Source organism: Macaca fascicularis, chromosome 14, assembly GCF_037993035.2.
Source record: "Macaca fascicularis isolate 582-1 chromosome 14, T2T-MFA8v1.1".
Taxonomy (NCBI): Eukaryota; Metazoa; Chordata; class Mammalia; order Primates; family Cercopithecidae; genus Macaca; species Macaca fascicularis.
In genome coordinates, this window is record NC_088388.1 from 68,577,832 (window position 1) to 68,595,746 (window position 17,915).

Genomic DNA, 17,915 nt, shown 5'->3' on the forward strand with positions numbered 1-17,915 from the left:
CCACATCTGGGCTTCCACAGGTCTGTGTCCCACAGTGTCCTCAGGTGACCCTGCATTCTGTTCCCAGAAAAGTATGCCTTGGGCTAGAGAAGCAGCAGGGGACAGCCAGCTGATATCTTGTGGAGAGCCATCATCATGCATCATCAGAGTGTCTATCAAGACCCCACAGGACTGCCAGGAATTTTCACTGGCCGAAAATAGCAGTGTCCACCACTTTAAGAAAAAGCATCTGGTTTCCCTTCCATGTGACTGCTGATTTTGGTCCTGTAGGATGATGACATTATGCACTGGCCTCTGTCACTTTTTCTAACTGAGACACTAGAGAGGGAGAGGGAAACAGGAAAGAAAAATCTAGAAGACGTTTTGGAAAGATGTTAGATTCTCAAATACAGTCATGGTCAAAGCAAGGTGATGGGAGCAGAATAATTCTTTAATGAGTATTTGAATGGAGGCACCTGTGAAGCATCTTTTGCCTTAGAGAGAGAACAGATGCTACAATTATGGACTGTGCTGTTTATTTTTTATCTTGCAGTAGTTGCTGCAGTGTCTGCTGACATCAAATGGGTATCCTGATAGCCTTCAATATCAGTGGTGGCAGCCTACATGAAATTTTTATCTTGATGGGAATTCGAGGGCTGGAGGCTGCCTTTATCTGGATTTCAATCCTTTTTTGTGCCATGTGCCTGGTGGGACTGGCTGGAAATGCTGCCCTCATCCTGGTCATTTCCAGGAACAATAGCCTTCATTCACTCATGTTCCCATTCCTTTGCCTTCTCTCAGTTCCTGACCTGGCTCTCGGTTCTACCACTGTGCTCAAGATGCTGGCCATTTTGTAGCTCCATGCTGGTGAGATTTCCTTTAGTGGATGCCTGGCCCAGATGTTTTGCATCCATTCTATCTACGCTCTGGAGTCCTCAGTCCTTCTTTCCATGGTCATTGATCGATATGTGGCTATCGGTAACCCATTAAGATATACAACCACTCTCAAGCATGCTGTCATAGGTAGGATTTGCCTTGTTGGGATATTTTGTAGTGTGGCTATTGTCTCCTCTTTTATCTTCTTGCTGAGGTGATTCTCCTACTGTGGTCACTGTGTCTTGACACACACTTACTGTGAGCACATGGGCATTGCCTGATTGGCCTATGCCAACATCACTGTCAGTATTGTCCTGTGGGCTGACTGTGGCTCTGCTGGTCATGGAACTGGAGTCTATCCTCATTGGCATCTCCTATGGCCTTATCCTTCATGCTGTCTTTCATCTTCCATCTTGTGATGCCCAGCACAGGGCTCTGAGTACCTGTGGCTTCCAGATTGGCATCATCTTCGTTTTCTACATCCCTGCCTTCACATTTCTCAACCACAGCTTTGGCCACCACTGGGTCCCCAAGCATGTGCACGTCTTTCTGGTTAATCTCTGTCTGCTGCAGCCTCCTTTACTGAACCCAGTCATCTATGGGACTAGCACCAAACAGATTTGGAGTCAAATCTCTTTGTGAGACTTCTTCCCTTGGAAAAGGATTTGGCCTAACCTATCAATCTGAGATAGAAGATGAGGAGAGTATAAAAGCTATGAGGGATCATTGATAAATTCATAAGTGGAAAAGAGAAACACTGTGTTACAAACTATGGGACTTGGCTGTAGTGGGATTGAGAAGGAATCAGAGAGACTGCTGGGTTGAGGAGGATATTATTTAGGTGCACTGGCCCAGTTGGATTAACATCCAAAGGACTGAGCCCTGAACAAAGAGTTGATTTTTAAGCATTTTGTGGGGTGGGGGGAGATCTGTGCAGGGGGAAGCATATTACAGAAGCAAGAAACAAAGACAGTTATTCAATTAATTGAGACATGCATTACATCATTTATTACTTTCCAAGGAAAAACATGTTTTCTAGCTTGAGTTTATCTGTCTAGTTACCTTGCAGCTGCACAGCTACAGAAACAGGGTCTTCACAATGCCTGGGAAAGGAGGAGAGATAAGGCTCACTAGCCACAGAAAAACAGACAGTTAATTTTTAAAGGACTCCAGCTCTTTCTCTTCCTCAGGAGGAATTGGGTTTTCTTACACACAACTGAGTTTCTGCTTACACATTCTTTGATTTCTTTTAATTCCTGTTCTATGGCTTCTAGTACTGGACACATCCCTTTGCTACTCATGAACTCAGATTTCCTTATCAGTACTTCAAGTGTCTTACAGCTCTATGATCTGGTAAATCTAGTGCCCAGATGGGTCCATTTTCAATCTTGCTGTGGGAGTCCAGAGTTCTGAGTTCTGGTCCTGCTTCTTACAATAACATCTTGGGTCACTAAACTTCCTTTTTCTTCCAGAAATAATGTGTGGTTCATAGCAGGAGATTATCACCGTGAGTATTCTTGGTAAGTATTTGTATTGCAAGGTGAACTTTTTGGTCAAATGAAGCCAGGACCTTAGAAGAGCCGGCATGGGGCCTACAAAGATGCATCTAGGAGCAGAACAGATGTTACAAAGGCATTGAGCACTAACCCCTACTCTTACCTCCAGCTTCATTGTATGATTTTTCTCTCTTTCCGAAGTTAGTATGCTATTTGGTCCCTTTAGCATTTACTCCTTCAAAAAATAAAGAGTTTTAACTTTGTTGCTAGTTGCAGGCTGGTATCCTAAGAAGAAGCATGAATTTATTTGTCTATTAAAATAAATGTTCATTTACTAATTTATCTTTAAAAATTTGTGTAAATTTTAGGGGTTTGTGTGCAGTATTAGTACATGGATATGTGGGGTAGTGATGAAGTCTGGGCTTTTAGTGTAACCATCACCTTAATAATATACATTGTATCCATTCAGTAACTTCTTATCCTTCACCCCAATTATATCTTCCCACCCTTCTGAGTCTTTAATGTCTATTATTCCACTCTTCCAGGTCCATGTGTATACATTATTTAGCTTTTACTTATAAGTGAGAACATATGGTATTTGTTTTTCTGTTTCTGAGTTGCTTAAGGGCCTCCAGTTCCATTCATATTGCTGCAAAAGACATTTTATTTTTGATGCCTAAATAGTATTCCATTGTGCATATATATCACATTTTCTATATCCAGTCATCCACTGATGGACAGCTAGGTTGGGTCCATATCTTTCTTACTGCATTCACTAACATTCAACAATTAGCACCTGTTATATTCCAGGCTTAGTCCCAAGTATTACCAGCCTAGTCCCAAGATTACAAAGGAGGGAATGATCAGAGAAGAGGTGATGTTAAATCAATGTCCTATAAGGTAGGTAGCAGGCAACCATTTGCCAGGTGAACAAGCCAGAAAGGCATCCCAGGTAGAGGAAACAGCATGGACAAAGGAATGGAGGTTCAACTGTCTGGTGTGTTGGAAAACTGTATGATCAGTGTGGCTAGAATTTTGTGATGACGGCTATGCTTTACGTAACAGTCTCACTTGTTTGGGAGTGTACCCTGAAGGCAGTGGGGGCCTTTGAAGGTTTGAAGCAGGGGATGACATAGTCCAATTTACACTTTATATCAAAGTTAAAAAATGAGATTGGAGGGTAGCAAGATTAATGGTAGAGAGACAAATAGAAAGGCTGTAGCTGCAATCTTTTGGGAGAGGTGGTAGATTCTTCCTAAGTGGAACAAAAGAGAAACCCTACCTGAAAATTTAAGCTACATCCACCTAGGCAGGTTTTCAGTTTCAGTAGCCTCTGCTAAGTTTTGCCTGGGCCACAGTGCCTTACACAATATCCCTGTGAAATATAGCCATCCCTTCTTATCTGCAGAGTAAATATTTCGAGACCTCCAGTGGATGACTGGAACAGTGGATAGTGCTGAACCCTATGTATACTGTTTCTTTCCTCTACATGCAAACTTATGATAAACTGAAATTTGTAAATTAGGCCCAGTAAGATTAAAAATAACATAAAATAGTATAATCATAACAATATACTGTGATAAAATTTATGTGAATATTTATTTCTGGAATTTTGTGCTTTATTTTCAGATTGTGGCTGAGCACATGTAACTGAAACCATAAAAAGCAAAACTGCAAATAAGCGGGGACTACTGTGCTAGACTCACTGAGCACTCCTGCCTCAGGAACTGGTCTTGAGTCTGATGCCAAATTCTCCCACCCTTCACACACACAGGACTGGGAGAAGCCAAATACCTTTCCCAATTTGCCACACACATAGGTTCCCTTCATTCAAATCTTGAATGAAACTTCTATTTCCATCTTTTCAGTCTCAAGAGCATGAGCTTTGGAGAAAAAAAAATGTCCTAACTTCAAACTGAAGCACTATCTATGTTACTTGAATGGCCTTCTATGGATTGCTTGACATCTTTAGTCCTGTTTACCTAATTAATAGAGAAAAGAAATAAGAGTTATAGTTTAGAATTATTGTAAGGATTAAATATGTGAATATCTTAGCAGAGATTGCTTAGAATATAGCTAGGGCTAGTAAGTGTCCGTCATTAAAGTCACTGAAACTCTGAGTCTGTTTTCCCATCTGTAAGATGGTGTTGATACTATCTATTGTGTATTAGCAAAGATTTATGTAAAGCTACACATATTTATATTTAACACGCAGCACATTCCTTTCCACATAGATACTCATCAAAGTAGTTATCTCTCTCTTTCTGTGCTCCAAAAACTCTCCTACCTCACGTTTAATTGGTGAATATCAGTAATTGATATCTGTGATGCTCAGTGAATGCTTTAATTTCCCAAAACACATCTGAAAGCCTGCTCCCCACAATAATATGATTAAATTTCACAGAACCTGTCCAATTTCATTTACAACATCTCCCCACATGGGAAGGGAAGAGGAAAGTGGGGCCACTCCTGACAAAAATCAAGGGCCTTATCTGTCATTGCCGCTACTCTTGTGATTCCCTGGGTGTTTTCTTGCTGTTCAATTCCTTCAAGATAGGCTGTACAGGCTGGGTACTGAAGGCATCACTTGCTTATGAGTAGCAGGGTCCAGAGTCTAGTGGGCAGTATGAGGCATCATTTCACATGTGCCCATTCCACACTCAGCCCAGGAGACTCTGCATCAGGCTGTAAGGACCCTGGCTCAACAGGCTCATGAAGTAGGCTCCATTCTGATCAGAGTTGTACAGTCCCTGTCATCCTCTGTCACCATTAAATAAACTAGACTTTTCTTATCTGTGTTTTCTTCTCTGTAGGACATCCTTTCTTCCTGCACATTCCAGTCTTGGAAATGTTTCCCTGCACTCTCTATCTCATATTCCTCAGATTCATTTTTCTAACTATTGCCACTGGCTTCTGGATTTGCCCTCCTGTTCCATGGAAATCACCTTCCCTAACATCAGCAATGGCCTCCTAATTGCCAAATCCAATGGGTATTTCTTAGCCTGCCTCCTTTTAAAATGTTCTTTGTGAGGCTTAACACTAGTAGCACAGCCTGTGATTTTTTTTTTTTTTTTTTTTTTTTTTTTTGTCATTGGTCTTCTCAATCTACGCTGCTGTCCTTGGGGGATCGCATATTCTTTTACAACTTTTCCTGGCTCATGCAGATGATAACACCTCTTTTTCTATTCTCATGTTTGCCTGGAGACTTTACTTCCCATTTCACTGAGAGAACAGATACAGTGAGAAAGAATACTCACAAATTCTCACCTCCACATCCACCCACTTATGTGCATAAGTGGCAATATATTCTGCCTGCTCTCCTGCTGCTGTAGATGGAATTACTAAATGCAACTATTTCACAAAAATGCTAGATTCCTTCTACCCTTACCTATTCAAGAACAGTCTTCCTCTCTTTCCTGTATCATCGAACTTTTTTTTCCAGTGATTCATTTCCATTAATTGATATCCTGCTATTTTCTAATTTTAAAAAGAATACGCTAACAAAAACAAGAAAAACAAATGTCTTCTGTCCCCTTTTTCCTCTGTCTACCAAGTCATTTTTCTGATCACCTTTACAACCAGAGTAACTACTCAAAGAGTTGTTCATGCTCACTGACACAAGTTTCTTTCCTCTTTTTCCCTTAGCACTACTATACTAAGCCTTACCCATATCACTCTAAAGTTTGAAACCATGCTTGCCAGGGTAGCCAAAAATCTCTGCGTTGCTGGATACTGTGGTCATTTTTCAGTCATTCTTCGTGCCTTACAGCCATATTTGAGTAATTCTTGTGTTTGATGCGGTTGGTCACCTCCTCTTTTTTCTTGAAACACTTCCCCTTATATTCCTAGACATCACGAACTTTCAAATGAACCCATCCCTCAAAGACCTTTACCCCTCCTACTTTCCTTTGTTGATTCCTTCTTATCTCTCTGACTTCTTCACTTGGGAGTTCTTATCTTTCTATTGTATCTCATTTCCTTGGTGTTTTTGCCCAGTTGCCTGACTTTAAATACCATGTATATATTGATGAGTTCCAAATTTATATTTCTAGTCTAGACTCCTCACTGAATGATTGACTTTTGTAGTCAAACCTATGAGACATTTCCTCTAGTATACCTTAGAGATAATGAACTAATTATTTTCTTCCACAAACCTGTCTTCCTTGTCTTCAAACAAACAAAGGCAAATCCACACTTCCAGTTGTTCTGACCAAAAACCTTACAGGCATCCTTGACTTCTCTCTCTTGATGAAAGTCAATTGTTATAAAGTGCTGTTGGTGTAACCTTCAAAATATACCCAGAATCAGACTCCTTGTAACCATCTTCCTTGCTACCACTCTGTGAAAATTGCTGGCATTGCAATAGCATTCTAAGCAGATTCATTGTTACTATCCTGGTTCCCTATTATTTTTTTGCTCTACTCCTGACATAGCAACTACATTGATTCTTTTAAACACCAAGACAGGTTATGTAACATTATACAGAGGAATAAGCAAGCACAGAGAAGGTCTGTAATTTTCCTAAGGTCACATAGCTCCTGATTAACAAAGATGTAGGGACCAGAGCTCTTGGATTCCAGAATTTGTGATCTTGGCTCTGTGCTGCTCCATAGTCAGAATCAATCAATTCCCTTGAAACAAGTGAATAGAAAGTGTGTCTTATCTTGCCCTTACACAGAGAAAGGTACAAATTAAGTTCTAACTCTTTGGGAATTTAGAATCTCAGTTAGAAAAAATTAAGAGAATAATCTAAATCACAATGAAGAAATTATCTATTAATATATTTATAATAGCAAATTGAATGTCTCTGTGCTGCTGAGAACCATTGTTAGCACATCAGAATAAAGTCAAATAACATGGAGTGAGATGGAAGAGAGAAAACAGTTTCTTCAGGACTCAGAGGGAAGAATTTATTTGTTGTTTTTTTGAATCCTACATAGACAAGAAAATTGTGTGTGTGAGTGTGTGTGTGTGTGTGTTTATGTTTATTTTGTGAGAGAGAGAGACAGACTTGGTGGGGTGAGGTGCATTCTGGTTCTGGAGATGTGCTATGGAATTGGGGAGAACTTGGCAGGGTAGTTCTTCAGGGCCTTACCAGTGCTGAATTACTTAAAATTGAATTCAGAGAGTCTTTCTCAGCACAGATTGAAATGGCTAGACTTGGGGATAAAGGAACAAGTTTACCTAATAGGACAAGATTCTGAGGTTAGGCTTATTGTTAACTCTTCTTTGCAATTTGGCAGTTGCACTGATTTATGTGCCAAACTGTGAACTCATTTCTCAAAGTGGTCCAGGAGAAGGACTGTTTAAGGCTCTAGCAGGATCAGGTTCATGCAGCAGTCTAAATGATTTGCACATGCTCTAGGGTTGGTGACATCTATCTATACTCAAAAGCTGAATTTCTTTTTAGTGCATAGGTAAAACCATATTTTATGCCTTTTTAGGGAAAGATGATGCTGAACACTGGAATGTGGTAATCAGTGAAATTTCACCTTGGGAAATCCTGTCTTTCTGTGTTAGTGATTTGCATTACTTTATTTCAAACTTCAGTAACAACTGATTGAGATTGATCCATCAATATTTCACTGGAGACTGACTTATAAAATTTGTAAGGGCTGCCTGTGTCTTCTCATCTGGGCCTGGATTTTGAGGACCCCTCAAAATGTAATCACCCCCAGCTTCCTCAAGCTCTTTCAGTAATCCTCTTTGCTGTCTCCTTCCTGCACCATTGTCTGGTACCTCCTCCTCTTCCAATCTGTTGTACACCTCTGATCATTCTCCTCTGAGCTCCTCTGGGCCAAGACATGACTGTCCCTGACCTGTGACAGCTCCTTGTGCATGAATTTACCTCCACAGCTGAACTAGGAGCTCTCCATGGTCACAGCTGACACTTATCCTCTTGTCTTACCTATGAACTTGTGAAACTTTTTCCTGGAATTGCTTTTCTAGATAAAAATACTCTTTGTCCTGATTCTTGTGGATGTGACTATATCTGAACAGCCTCAGTGTAATATAAACAAGAATCAAATTACTGAATACCTACTGTGTGCCAGACACTGTGCTAGACATACATTTTCATTATCCAACACATTAGCATAATGAAGACATCATTTATTCATTAAATCAACCAAGACTATGATACATACTAGTATAATCTCTAACACTTTTCCCATAATGTTTTATTGAGTGCTTATTAATTATGTGCAAGGCACAGATGAAATGCCTAGTCTGATGAAGTATTAAAATGGTTATCAATTCAAAAGCAAATAAATGAACACTGCAGATTAAGTCAGGCAGCTATAATAAAACTTAGCATACCTTTATAACTTTAAGAATTATTAGCTGAATACTACTAACTGCCAGCAATCGGAATTGAATATTTGCTTTGTTTCTGAGATTATAATAAACACTTTACGAAGGCTGAGGGCAGTAAAGTGGGATGCCCCAATTCACGCAGCTAGTAGATAAGTCTATGGTCATCTGCACACAGATCTCATAATCTTTGCATAATAAAATACTGGACAATGTATGAGATATTGTCAATAAATGCCATAACCTTAGGCTATTAGTCTCCCTGAATGACAGGCTTTTAATTTATAATGCAAATAACAACGATCATCTCTGAAGAGTTGGAAGAAGATGGGTGGACTTATTTCAGAACTGAGATTACTAAAGCATTACTGTTAAAAAAGGAACTTGGATTTGTGTTGGGGTGATCAGACCCAACACCAGGTCATGGGGGTGATGAAGTCCAGCGAAGTCGAAGGATTAAGAAAAAGACAGTTTCAGAGAGAGAGTAGGACCAGGGGGCCATCGCGATTGTGAAGGCAGTGAAGGCCCTGAGCTCTGGAAGCCCAGACTATTAATGGGTGATCAAACAAAGAAACAGATGGTGAGAATGTAGGGGGTCAAAAGGGTGCATTGCATTAAGCACATGATTTACAGTTGTGAATGTTTAGCATATGCTCTGCTACTTGAGGTAACGGAGAGCAGGTTCTTTTAACTCAAGATACAATCGATCCTGGGAGAGCAAGGAGCACAGAGCCAGCAAGTCTAGACACATTCCAGAGCCATGAGCCCTGGATTCTATCCAAGCCATGAGGGATTTTATGCCCTGGGCTTAGATTATGGTGCATCAGGGTAGCCTTCCACCCTTTAGCACAGAGCTTGGTGTTCCAAAGGCCACAAATGGTTTTAGATCCTGGACCCCAGACATGTTCCAAGACTTTTACATTATGTCAGACATGTCAGTCATGCAAGCCCTGCTTTAGCTTCTTTTCCAACAACCAGTTTTTCTCCCAACAGATTTGGGGCTGGCTCCCGTGAATTCTTAATAAGGGATAACTTTATGACTAAAAGGAAAGAGACCTCAAAAGGGATGAGTGTGGGAGGAGTGAAAGAAAATACGATTTTATTAAGTACCAGTCATATCTCCAGCACTTTAAAAATATTATAGAATTGTTATCTAATATAATTATCACAATAACCCTGTGATGTGAGGTAATGTAAAAAAAAGTTTTATATAGGTTAAATATCTTTACTAGTAATGTTTACAGAGGTTACATAACTTTCTCATTTTATATTTATTTAATGAGTGCTTTACATGCTTTACATGCTTTACACTGTCTTCAGTTTTCTAACTTATTTATTTCTCACTACAACATTCAAAGTTAGATGTTATTATTATCCCCATTTAACAGTTGGCCAAACTGAGGCACAGAAACATTTCAAATATGCTCAAGGTCACAAGTGAGCAGTCAGGATTCAAATGCAGGCACTCTGACTTTATACTTTGTGCTTTAAACAAATACATCAATACTCAAAGTGATGGAATTCAAACTCAAATTCACTCCAAACCTATTTTTCACTTGGACTCACAGGAGAATATTCCTACCCTTAAATCCAGATGCCTCTGAAGACCAGGAATTTACTTTCTCCTTAGTAAGTCATACACACTTTTGAGACAAGTGTGAGAATATTATCACCTTTCTGGGGTATTCAGAGTTCCCTGAGGAGCCTCAGGAAAATAGTATGTTCAATGTGATCATTGATAGCGCTGATTCATCTCACTATTTCTCTTCCGTCCAGAGCTTCCTGCCATGTCAAACCATTCCTTTCACATCATCAGTGTCTGTCCATGTAAATGTATCTAGACAGCTATCCTACACTTTTTTTTTTAATCTCCAACTTCTGCTCAGAATTCATATTGATGTCTTCCCCAGGTGAAGCAGTTTTAGAAGTCAGCTCCAAATCTGCTTGGTTCTAGCTCCATAGATAATAGGATTGAGCACAGGAGGCACCAGCACATAGAGATTAGCCAGAAAGATGTGCACATGCTTGGGGACTTGGTGGTGACCAAAGCGGTGGGTGAGGAAGGAGAAGGCAGCAGGGATGTAGAAAACCAGGATGACTCCAATGTGGGAGCCACAGGTACTTAGAACTTTGTGCTGGGCATCACGAGATGGAAGATGAAAGACTACATGGAGGATAAAGCCATAGGAAATGGCAATGAGGATAGAATCCAGTCCCATGGCCAGCAGAGCCACAGTCAGCCATAGACAATATTGACGGTGATGTTGGCATAGGCCAGTCAGGCAATGCCCATATGCTCACAGTGTGTGTGTGTCATGACATGGTGACCACAGTAAGGGAGTTGCCTCAGCAAGAAGATGAAGGGGGAAACAATAGCCACACTATGGAATATCCCAACAAAGCCAATGCTGCCTATGACAGCATGGTTGAGAATGGTTGTATATCTTAATGGGTTACAGATAGCCACATATCTATCTAAGGCCATAGCAAGTAGAATCGAGGACTCCAGAGCATAGATAGAATGAACACAAAACATCTGGGCCAGACATCCACCAAAGGAAATCTCACCAGCAGGAAGCCACAAAATGGCCAGAATCTTGGGCACAGTGGTAGAACTGAGAGCCAGGTCTGTGAGTGAGAGAAGGCAGAGGAAGAGGTACATAGGTGCATGAAGAGCATTTTCCAAGGCAATGACCAGGATGAGGGCAGAATTTCCAGCCAGTGCTACAAGATACATACCACAGAAAGGGATGGCTATCCAGAATTGGGCAGCCTTCAGCCCTGGGATCCCTGTTGAGAAGAAGGTGTCTGGAAGATGGTAATCACTGAGGTTTGAATCTGGCATTCTTCCTGGCAAATGAAGGGCTCTTTCTGAGTAGTATTGTTATGATTGCCCTGTAACATCAGATATTTGGTTGATTTATATAAAACAAAGATCTTTCTGTGAAATAATCTTCTTTTGACTCAGAAAAAAATTTGTTTTTCACTTGTACAAGCATCTGAAATGACTACCACATATAATTCGTTTTAAAACCTTCTGCTAACTTCTATATTGTACAATGATGTTTTGAGTTCTATATCCAAAGCACCAAGCTAAGTATTTATTAATCTTCTCAAACTGACCCTTCCAGGCTTGTCTCCCTCCACATCCTGTGCATCATTTATTGATCTCTAGTCCATCCACATCATGGGATATTTCTTACCTCTCATTCATGCCTTTTCTCCTACCTAGGGAGTGTCATTCCTTTATTTTCCTCTTCTCTATTAAGTTTTAATACAAATTTCCCTGTTTCTCAGAGGCCTTCCCTTTCTAAACCGGTCCTTGGCAATCTCCAATTTTGTATTTTTCCTACTTCCACTATCTTACAAAATTCTGTTGGGTTACAACTATGTCTTTATGCAACCATAACCTCTACACTGCCCATGACTGTCTGTACCTAGACATTTTGATAACTTCAATAAAGACTAAATTCGGATCATTCTTAGTAACATGCCATTGATGTTTTGAATTAATGATATAATGATGTATTGACTTTTTTCTGTTATGTACCAAATATACACCAAATCACTTTTGTGTATGTATATATACACACATACACACACACGTGTATATATATACATAATATATGTGTATGTATATATGTGTATATATACATATATGTGTATGTGTATATATATATTGATTTGTGACTTTGAACAAATCTCTTACTTCTCTGGGCATTCTCAATTTAGAAAGGGCAATGAATGTAGTCATTCTCTGATTTTCTGTCTGCTCACTATGTGGCATTGAAAAAAACTCCAAAGCCTTTTTGTGCCTTAGTTTGTGTGTGTGTGTATATATATCATATATGTGATACATATGATATGTATCATATATGTCATACATATCATATGTATCACATATATGATATATATATCATCTGAAGTGCCTATGAAGAGGCTAGGCAACCTAAATATGCTTTCATATCATGATTGAATATATACAGCAATTTGAGCATTCACATGGGTATACCAGAAGGAAGTGTGGAATAAATAAGATATGCTTGTTGAGGATACTGCACTCAACTATGGCAAAGTCAGCGTATAGTCCTCCAATTCACCAGTATAATGGCTGGATGTGAGGAGGTCAGATCATAATGGCACGTGCTATTAGAGGCAGATATAAAAAGTTAGGTATTCTGGATTTGCCACCCATAAAGGGACTAGAAGGGGATTCTGTTCTTGCTGTAGAGGGATAGCTAGTATTATACACATTGTCTCAATAACATGTATCCCTAAAAGAATTCTGAGTAGAAATGCCAGGAAATCTGAATTTTAGCCCTGATTCTGTAACATTATTGGTTTGTGACTTTGAACAAATCTCTTACTTCTCTGGGCAGTCTCAATTTAGAAAGGGCAATGAATGTAGTCATTCTCTGATTTTCTGTCTGCTTACTATGTGGCATTGAAAAAATTTCCAAAGCCTTTTTGTGCCTTAGTTTTTATCTTTAAATTGGGAATGACACTATCTGACCTAACTTCACAAAATTTTGTTGTTGACTAAAGATGACTATTCATGGAATTAAACATTTGTATACCCAGAATAATTCCTGTATTTTTTTCTAAAAAAATAAGATATTTATATTGTAACAACATATACTCTGGATAAAAGAGAGTACAGTTATCATTCACATCCCTAATCAATGAAAAGGCCAAGCCTAGAGAAGTGAACTGATGTAATTTAGCTCGTGAGGCATTTTATTTGCAGAACTATCGTTAGGTCTCATGTCTCCAGATTCAGAGTTTGGTGTTTTTGCCTCGCCCTACTGTCCTTTAATATGTCCAATACTTGAATTCCTCTCTCTTTCAAATTAGGTGAATATCTTGTTTTTCTCTAACATCAATTCCTAGTGCTGCAGTATCTTTACTCATTATCTGAGCTCCAAAGAGGTGGAATTAGGGAGTCCCCTTTATTTGCATTAAGGTTTGTTTTTTTTTTTGGTAAGAACAGGAGACATCTTATTGATTCCTACCATAACAGAGCACCTAGGACTGCAATACAAAGAAACACATACATATTTTACTGCAGCGAAGATAACTGATGACTGATGGTGTTTAGGAAGTTATGAGACAAAAGATATAGAGCAAAGAAAAAGTTATTGGCATCAGCTGGTGCAGGGCTGTACTATAGGTTCCTATCTAGCCCAGATGCTCAGCTCATCTGCCTTCCTACCCTCTGCTTTAGTTTAAAATGCAGAAGAGAGACGGGAAACAATGATTAACGCAGGGGAGGGGATGCCCATTGTGGGCTGTGTGGATGTCTTAGGCAAAATTAGAAGATAAAGAGCTGCTTGTGGCTGCTTAATCTCAGAAATGAGTCAAGAAGTTTCCAGAGACGCTCTCCCAAAGCAGAATCTATCATTTTCTTGTCAAATGCCCCCACATTTCTTCCCTCTCCTCCTCCTCGGGTCTCCAATAACCCAATAGTACTTAGTGGGCACATACCATGGAGCAGTCACTGTGTGGAACTGGGATAATAGCAATGAACAAGCAGACAAAAATCCCTGCCATGAAAGAGTTTAGGTTTTAGCAAAGGCAGATAAATAGCAAACAAAATGCACAAGTAAAATATATGTTAGATAATGATAAGATAGTCTAGATCCTTAGGCCACAGAAGGGACTTTGGCTTTCACTCTGAGTTGGAGGGGGATGCTTAAGGGAGAAATCACATTGCTGGTGATCTGCAAGTTCAGACTCAAATTCATTGCTCAGCCCAAGCAGAGTCCATCAGGTGCTGAGGCTGATGGCACCAGGGACACAAAGCTGAAGAACTGGAGAAACAATTAACACATTTTTATGGGAAAGATACATCTATTTCTAGAGCTCTTACTATTATAACTTCTAAACATTGCCTCAATTCTTGATATTATTACTGTGAACCTTCTTTTTGATGCACTTAAAAAATGTGAGAGGAAGGTTATTTTTATGTCATATGTGCTTTGGTAAAATTTTGTAGGATTTGTGTTCTGTGCATTCTTTCATCCTTTTTCTTTTGCTGGACTAAGAGTGAAGGGGAGAACAGCAGAGATCTACCTTCTGTTACTTTTGGTCAGGGTGGGGGGCTATGATGAGAAATCTGCTTCTGACTTCTTTTTTGAAATCATAGAGTACCATATTCTTTGCAGATTATGTAGATGATGTGCTTTTCATTGCCAGAGAAAGAGTAGGCAGTCTGTATAGTGCCAGTTTGTCAAACCTGAAAATGCTAAAATCAACCAAAAACCTATAAAGCTATGAAGAATATTAATATTGTATAGCATCTATTGGAGCAGAAAAACTTTTTTAAAAGGCAGGTTTATTCTTACATTGCCCATAAGAATATTTTGAAATAATACATACATAATGTTTATTTAGCCAGAGGCAAGATGATACTGTGGTAATACCACCGGGTTTGTTGTTCAAAGACAAGGGCCAAGGCCCAGGTTTGCTGCTTCCTGGCTTTGTGTCCTTGGGCAGGTCATTTAACCTCTCCCACCAGTAAACCCAAGAAAACAAGTCCTCCTCTACTTCTTACAGAAATATTGGGAAGATCAAGTAAACACATGTCTTTGTGAAGTACATAAAATTAGATATTATCATAATGCATTGCATTGATATTTTTAGTGACGACACTAGATGGTTTTGGGCTCAGCATTGGCACTGGCCTGTGATAATAGGGGAAAGAAGCTTAGAAGATAGAGTTTAGACAGCTGGAGTCACTACCATATTCTTTTCTCCTTTCTTTCTGGCCTATTCTTGCCCTCTAAGGAAGATTTAAAATAACTGTTGTAAGATAACTGCTACTCTGTGATTATCTAAGGATGTGTGGACCAGAAAGATTGAGGCAGGAGCAGGTCCCATTTGTTTCCCTTTAGAAAACAGTGGGAAATGGATATTGAGCTTGAGTATCATTTAGGTTCACAATACAGGCATCCTTCCTAACTTGTTTCAGGATCCTGAGTCTGGGTCCCCATCTTAGACCTAGATGCCAATAACTTAGCTGTGAGTTCATTCACTGAACATATTGTTGAGGAATCTGATTTCAAGAACTTACCTGCATAAGAGACATGCGTTGGCAGGTGGAGCATGCAGAGGTTGGACCTCGGTGTAAAGGCGTGTGTATGGGGGTGAAGCTGTGTGGGAGAGAGTGTGATGGTGCAGTGGCTTTGGCAAGAGGTGTGTATCTGGATGCAAAGTTTTGTTTAGGGAAGTGAAAGCTGTGCTTCTCTGCAGGTTCAAGGGAGTGTGGTATGAGAGAGTGGAGGGTCTGAATGTGTAATTCGTGTTGAAATGTCTTGTCCTTTCTCAGTTTTCTGGGCTAAATAAATGTCTTCCGTTTAGCTCTGCATTTCTGCTTCCTTTAGTCAAGGGGATTGGTAAATGGGGTTATTTATTGACTCTTTCTGTGATGTGCAGGTGTGAAAACTCAGGTGGCATCCCCTAAGGATTTGATCTGTGGTCCATCTATTGAGGAAAAGAGAAGAAGCGGTTGATAATTGAGAAAAAAAATGAGCAAGTGAAATTTTCTGAGTTTTCAAGGAAATTTGAAATTAAACACCTAGCCTGTCTTTTCCTCTATTCTGATCTCTTACTTTTTCACTTCTTTCCTTGTCTTCTTTTTCTCTTCTTTTTACTTCTATGAGTCTCTTTAAATTTCCAGTCATTGTGTGTCCACCACAATTCCGTGCTCATGGGATGTTGGAAAAGATTTATCTGAATGGTGCAGCAAATAATGGTGGTGCACACATATATACACACTTATACCATTGCACTTCACTTACAAACTCATGTTCCAAGAGAAAAAGAAGAATTTTGTGACGATGATACCAGAGTACTAAGCAAAGCTTAGGACCCTTCTGAGCATGGCTTACTGTAACTGCCCTGGTATGTACCACTGAAGGCAGTCCTTTTAGAAAATGACATCAATGCTCTAGCCAGATCCCTTCATATCCTATGACGTTACCTATTCATCAAGTCCTTGCACCAAGGGTCACATCCAGAAAAGTTTCCTCTCAGGGTTAATTACTTCTCTTTCTTGACTTAAGAGTACTGTACTCTCTTCTCTTCTCAAATTAATTTGAAACCAGTGGACTTCAAAATTTTTATGTGGAAATTCCCTAAAGAATTTTCAAAACACTACATGCTGCTTTAAAAATTTTAAGTTGGAATATAAAAATTATGGTTAAAAGTTTAAATGTAGAACAGGATGTAATTTCCAGTATATTGTAAATATTGACATTTTAACATGAAACTCACATATATATTTTAAATGTCTCCTATAAAAACTTTCTACTCTAGCAATTTCTAACTTGCCATTGTTCATTAAAAATACATGAACAAGTTTTTCTTAACTGTCAGAAATGTAATATTATTGCTTTATCTCATAGTTGGTTCATTACCCCAGATATTTCTTTTTTCCTTAAATATATCATTATAGTCAATCTCTCTTACTTATAAATAATATGTATAAAAATTGGGATTAGTTTTATTTCCTATAACTGTAGGCTCAAAATGTTAAAATATTTTGTTATTGAAATTATTATAAGGATTCATTAATGAGGGCCATATGAAAAATCCTTACATTTTATAAATTATTAAACATAGGCCTAAGGTTTTTGGAAATACATATCCTAATGACATTGATAGAATTTTCTGTTTTCTCCCAAATTACTTAATGTATCCATAAGACAATATGGATGGAATGAGACAGATTTTACAATCCTCATTCTTAATTTTACCTATAAAAATTTAAACTCTGAGAACACTTATTTACATAACTAACTTAGTTGAGAATGGGAAACTTTCATTTATGCAATGTAGGAATTATAGCATAATTGAGAGTAACTGCTGTAATCAGCAACAGTCTTAAGAAAGGAGGTTCTGGTCATATGAAATGCAGAGAAGGATACTCACAGAGCTGGGGCCCAGACCTTTGGTGCGAGGTCTCAGCCAGGTGGTGCTGATATATGTCAGGGACATGATGAAGTTGGTTAAAAGTAGGGGAGGAATAGAAAATGTAAACTGGAACCAACTGCTTCCATTAGATTAATGGCTGTTGCTGAGGACAAAACAGGTACTTGCATGACACTAACAGAAAAAAAAATGTGAACAGGAAAAGCAAATCTCTTTTTTTTTTCATAATTGAGATTTTATTGGTTGAGGATCAGTATGGACATTTCAATTTGTACACAATTCTTAACATACATACTGAAAATCTAAAAAGCCATGTATTGT

At 39.0% G+C, this 17,915-nt stretch overlaps 1 protein-coding gene and 1 pseudogene across 1 annotated transcript; one reads left to right on the plus strand and one right to left on the minus strand.

Moving 5' to 3' along the window:
• The first annotated feature begins 560 nt into the window (after positions 1–560).
• On the plus strand, positions 561–1,975 carry LOC107127374 (olfactory receptor 52D1-like; annotated as a pseudogene).
• An 8,577-nt stretch (positions 1,976–10,552) lies between these two features.
• On the minus strand, positions 10,553–12,052 carry LOC123568741 (olfactory receptor 52D1). The gene is given in 2 exon segments (XM_045371393.3): positions 10,553–10,902; positions 10,905–12,052. Coding segments are annotated over 2 exon segments (954 nt in total). The 5' UTR covers positions 11,509–12,052.
• Between the last annotated feature and the right edge of the window lie 5,863 nt (positions 12,053–17,915).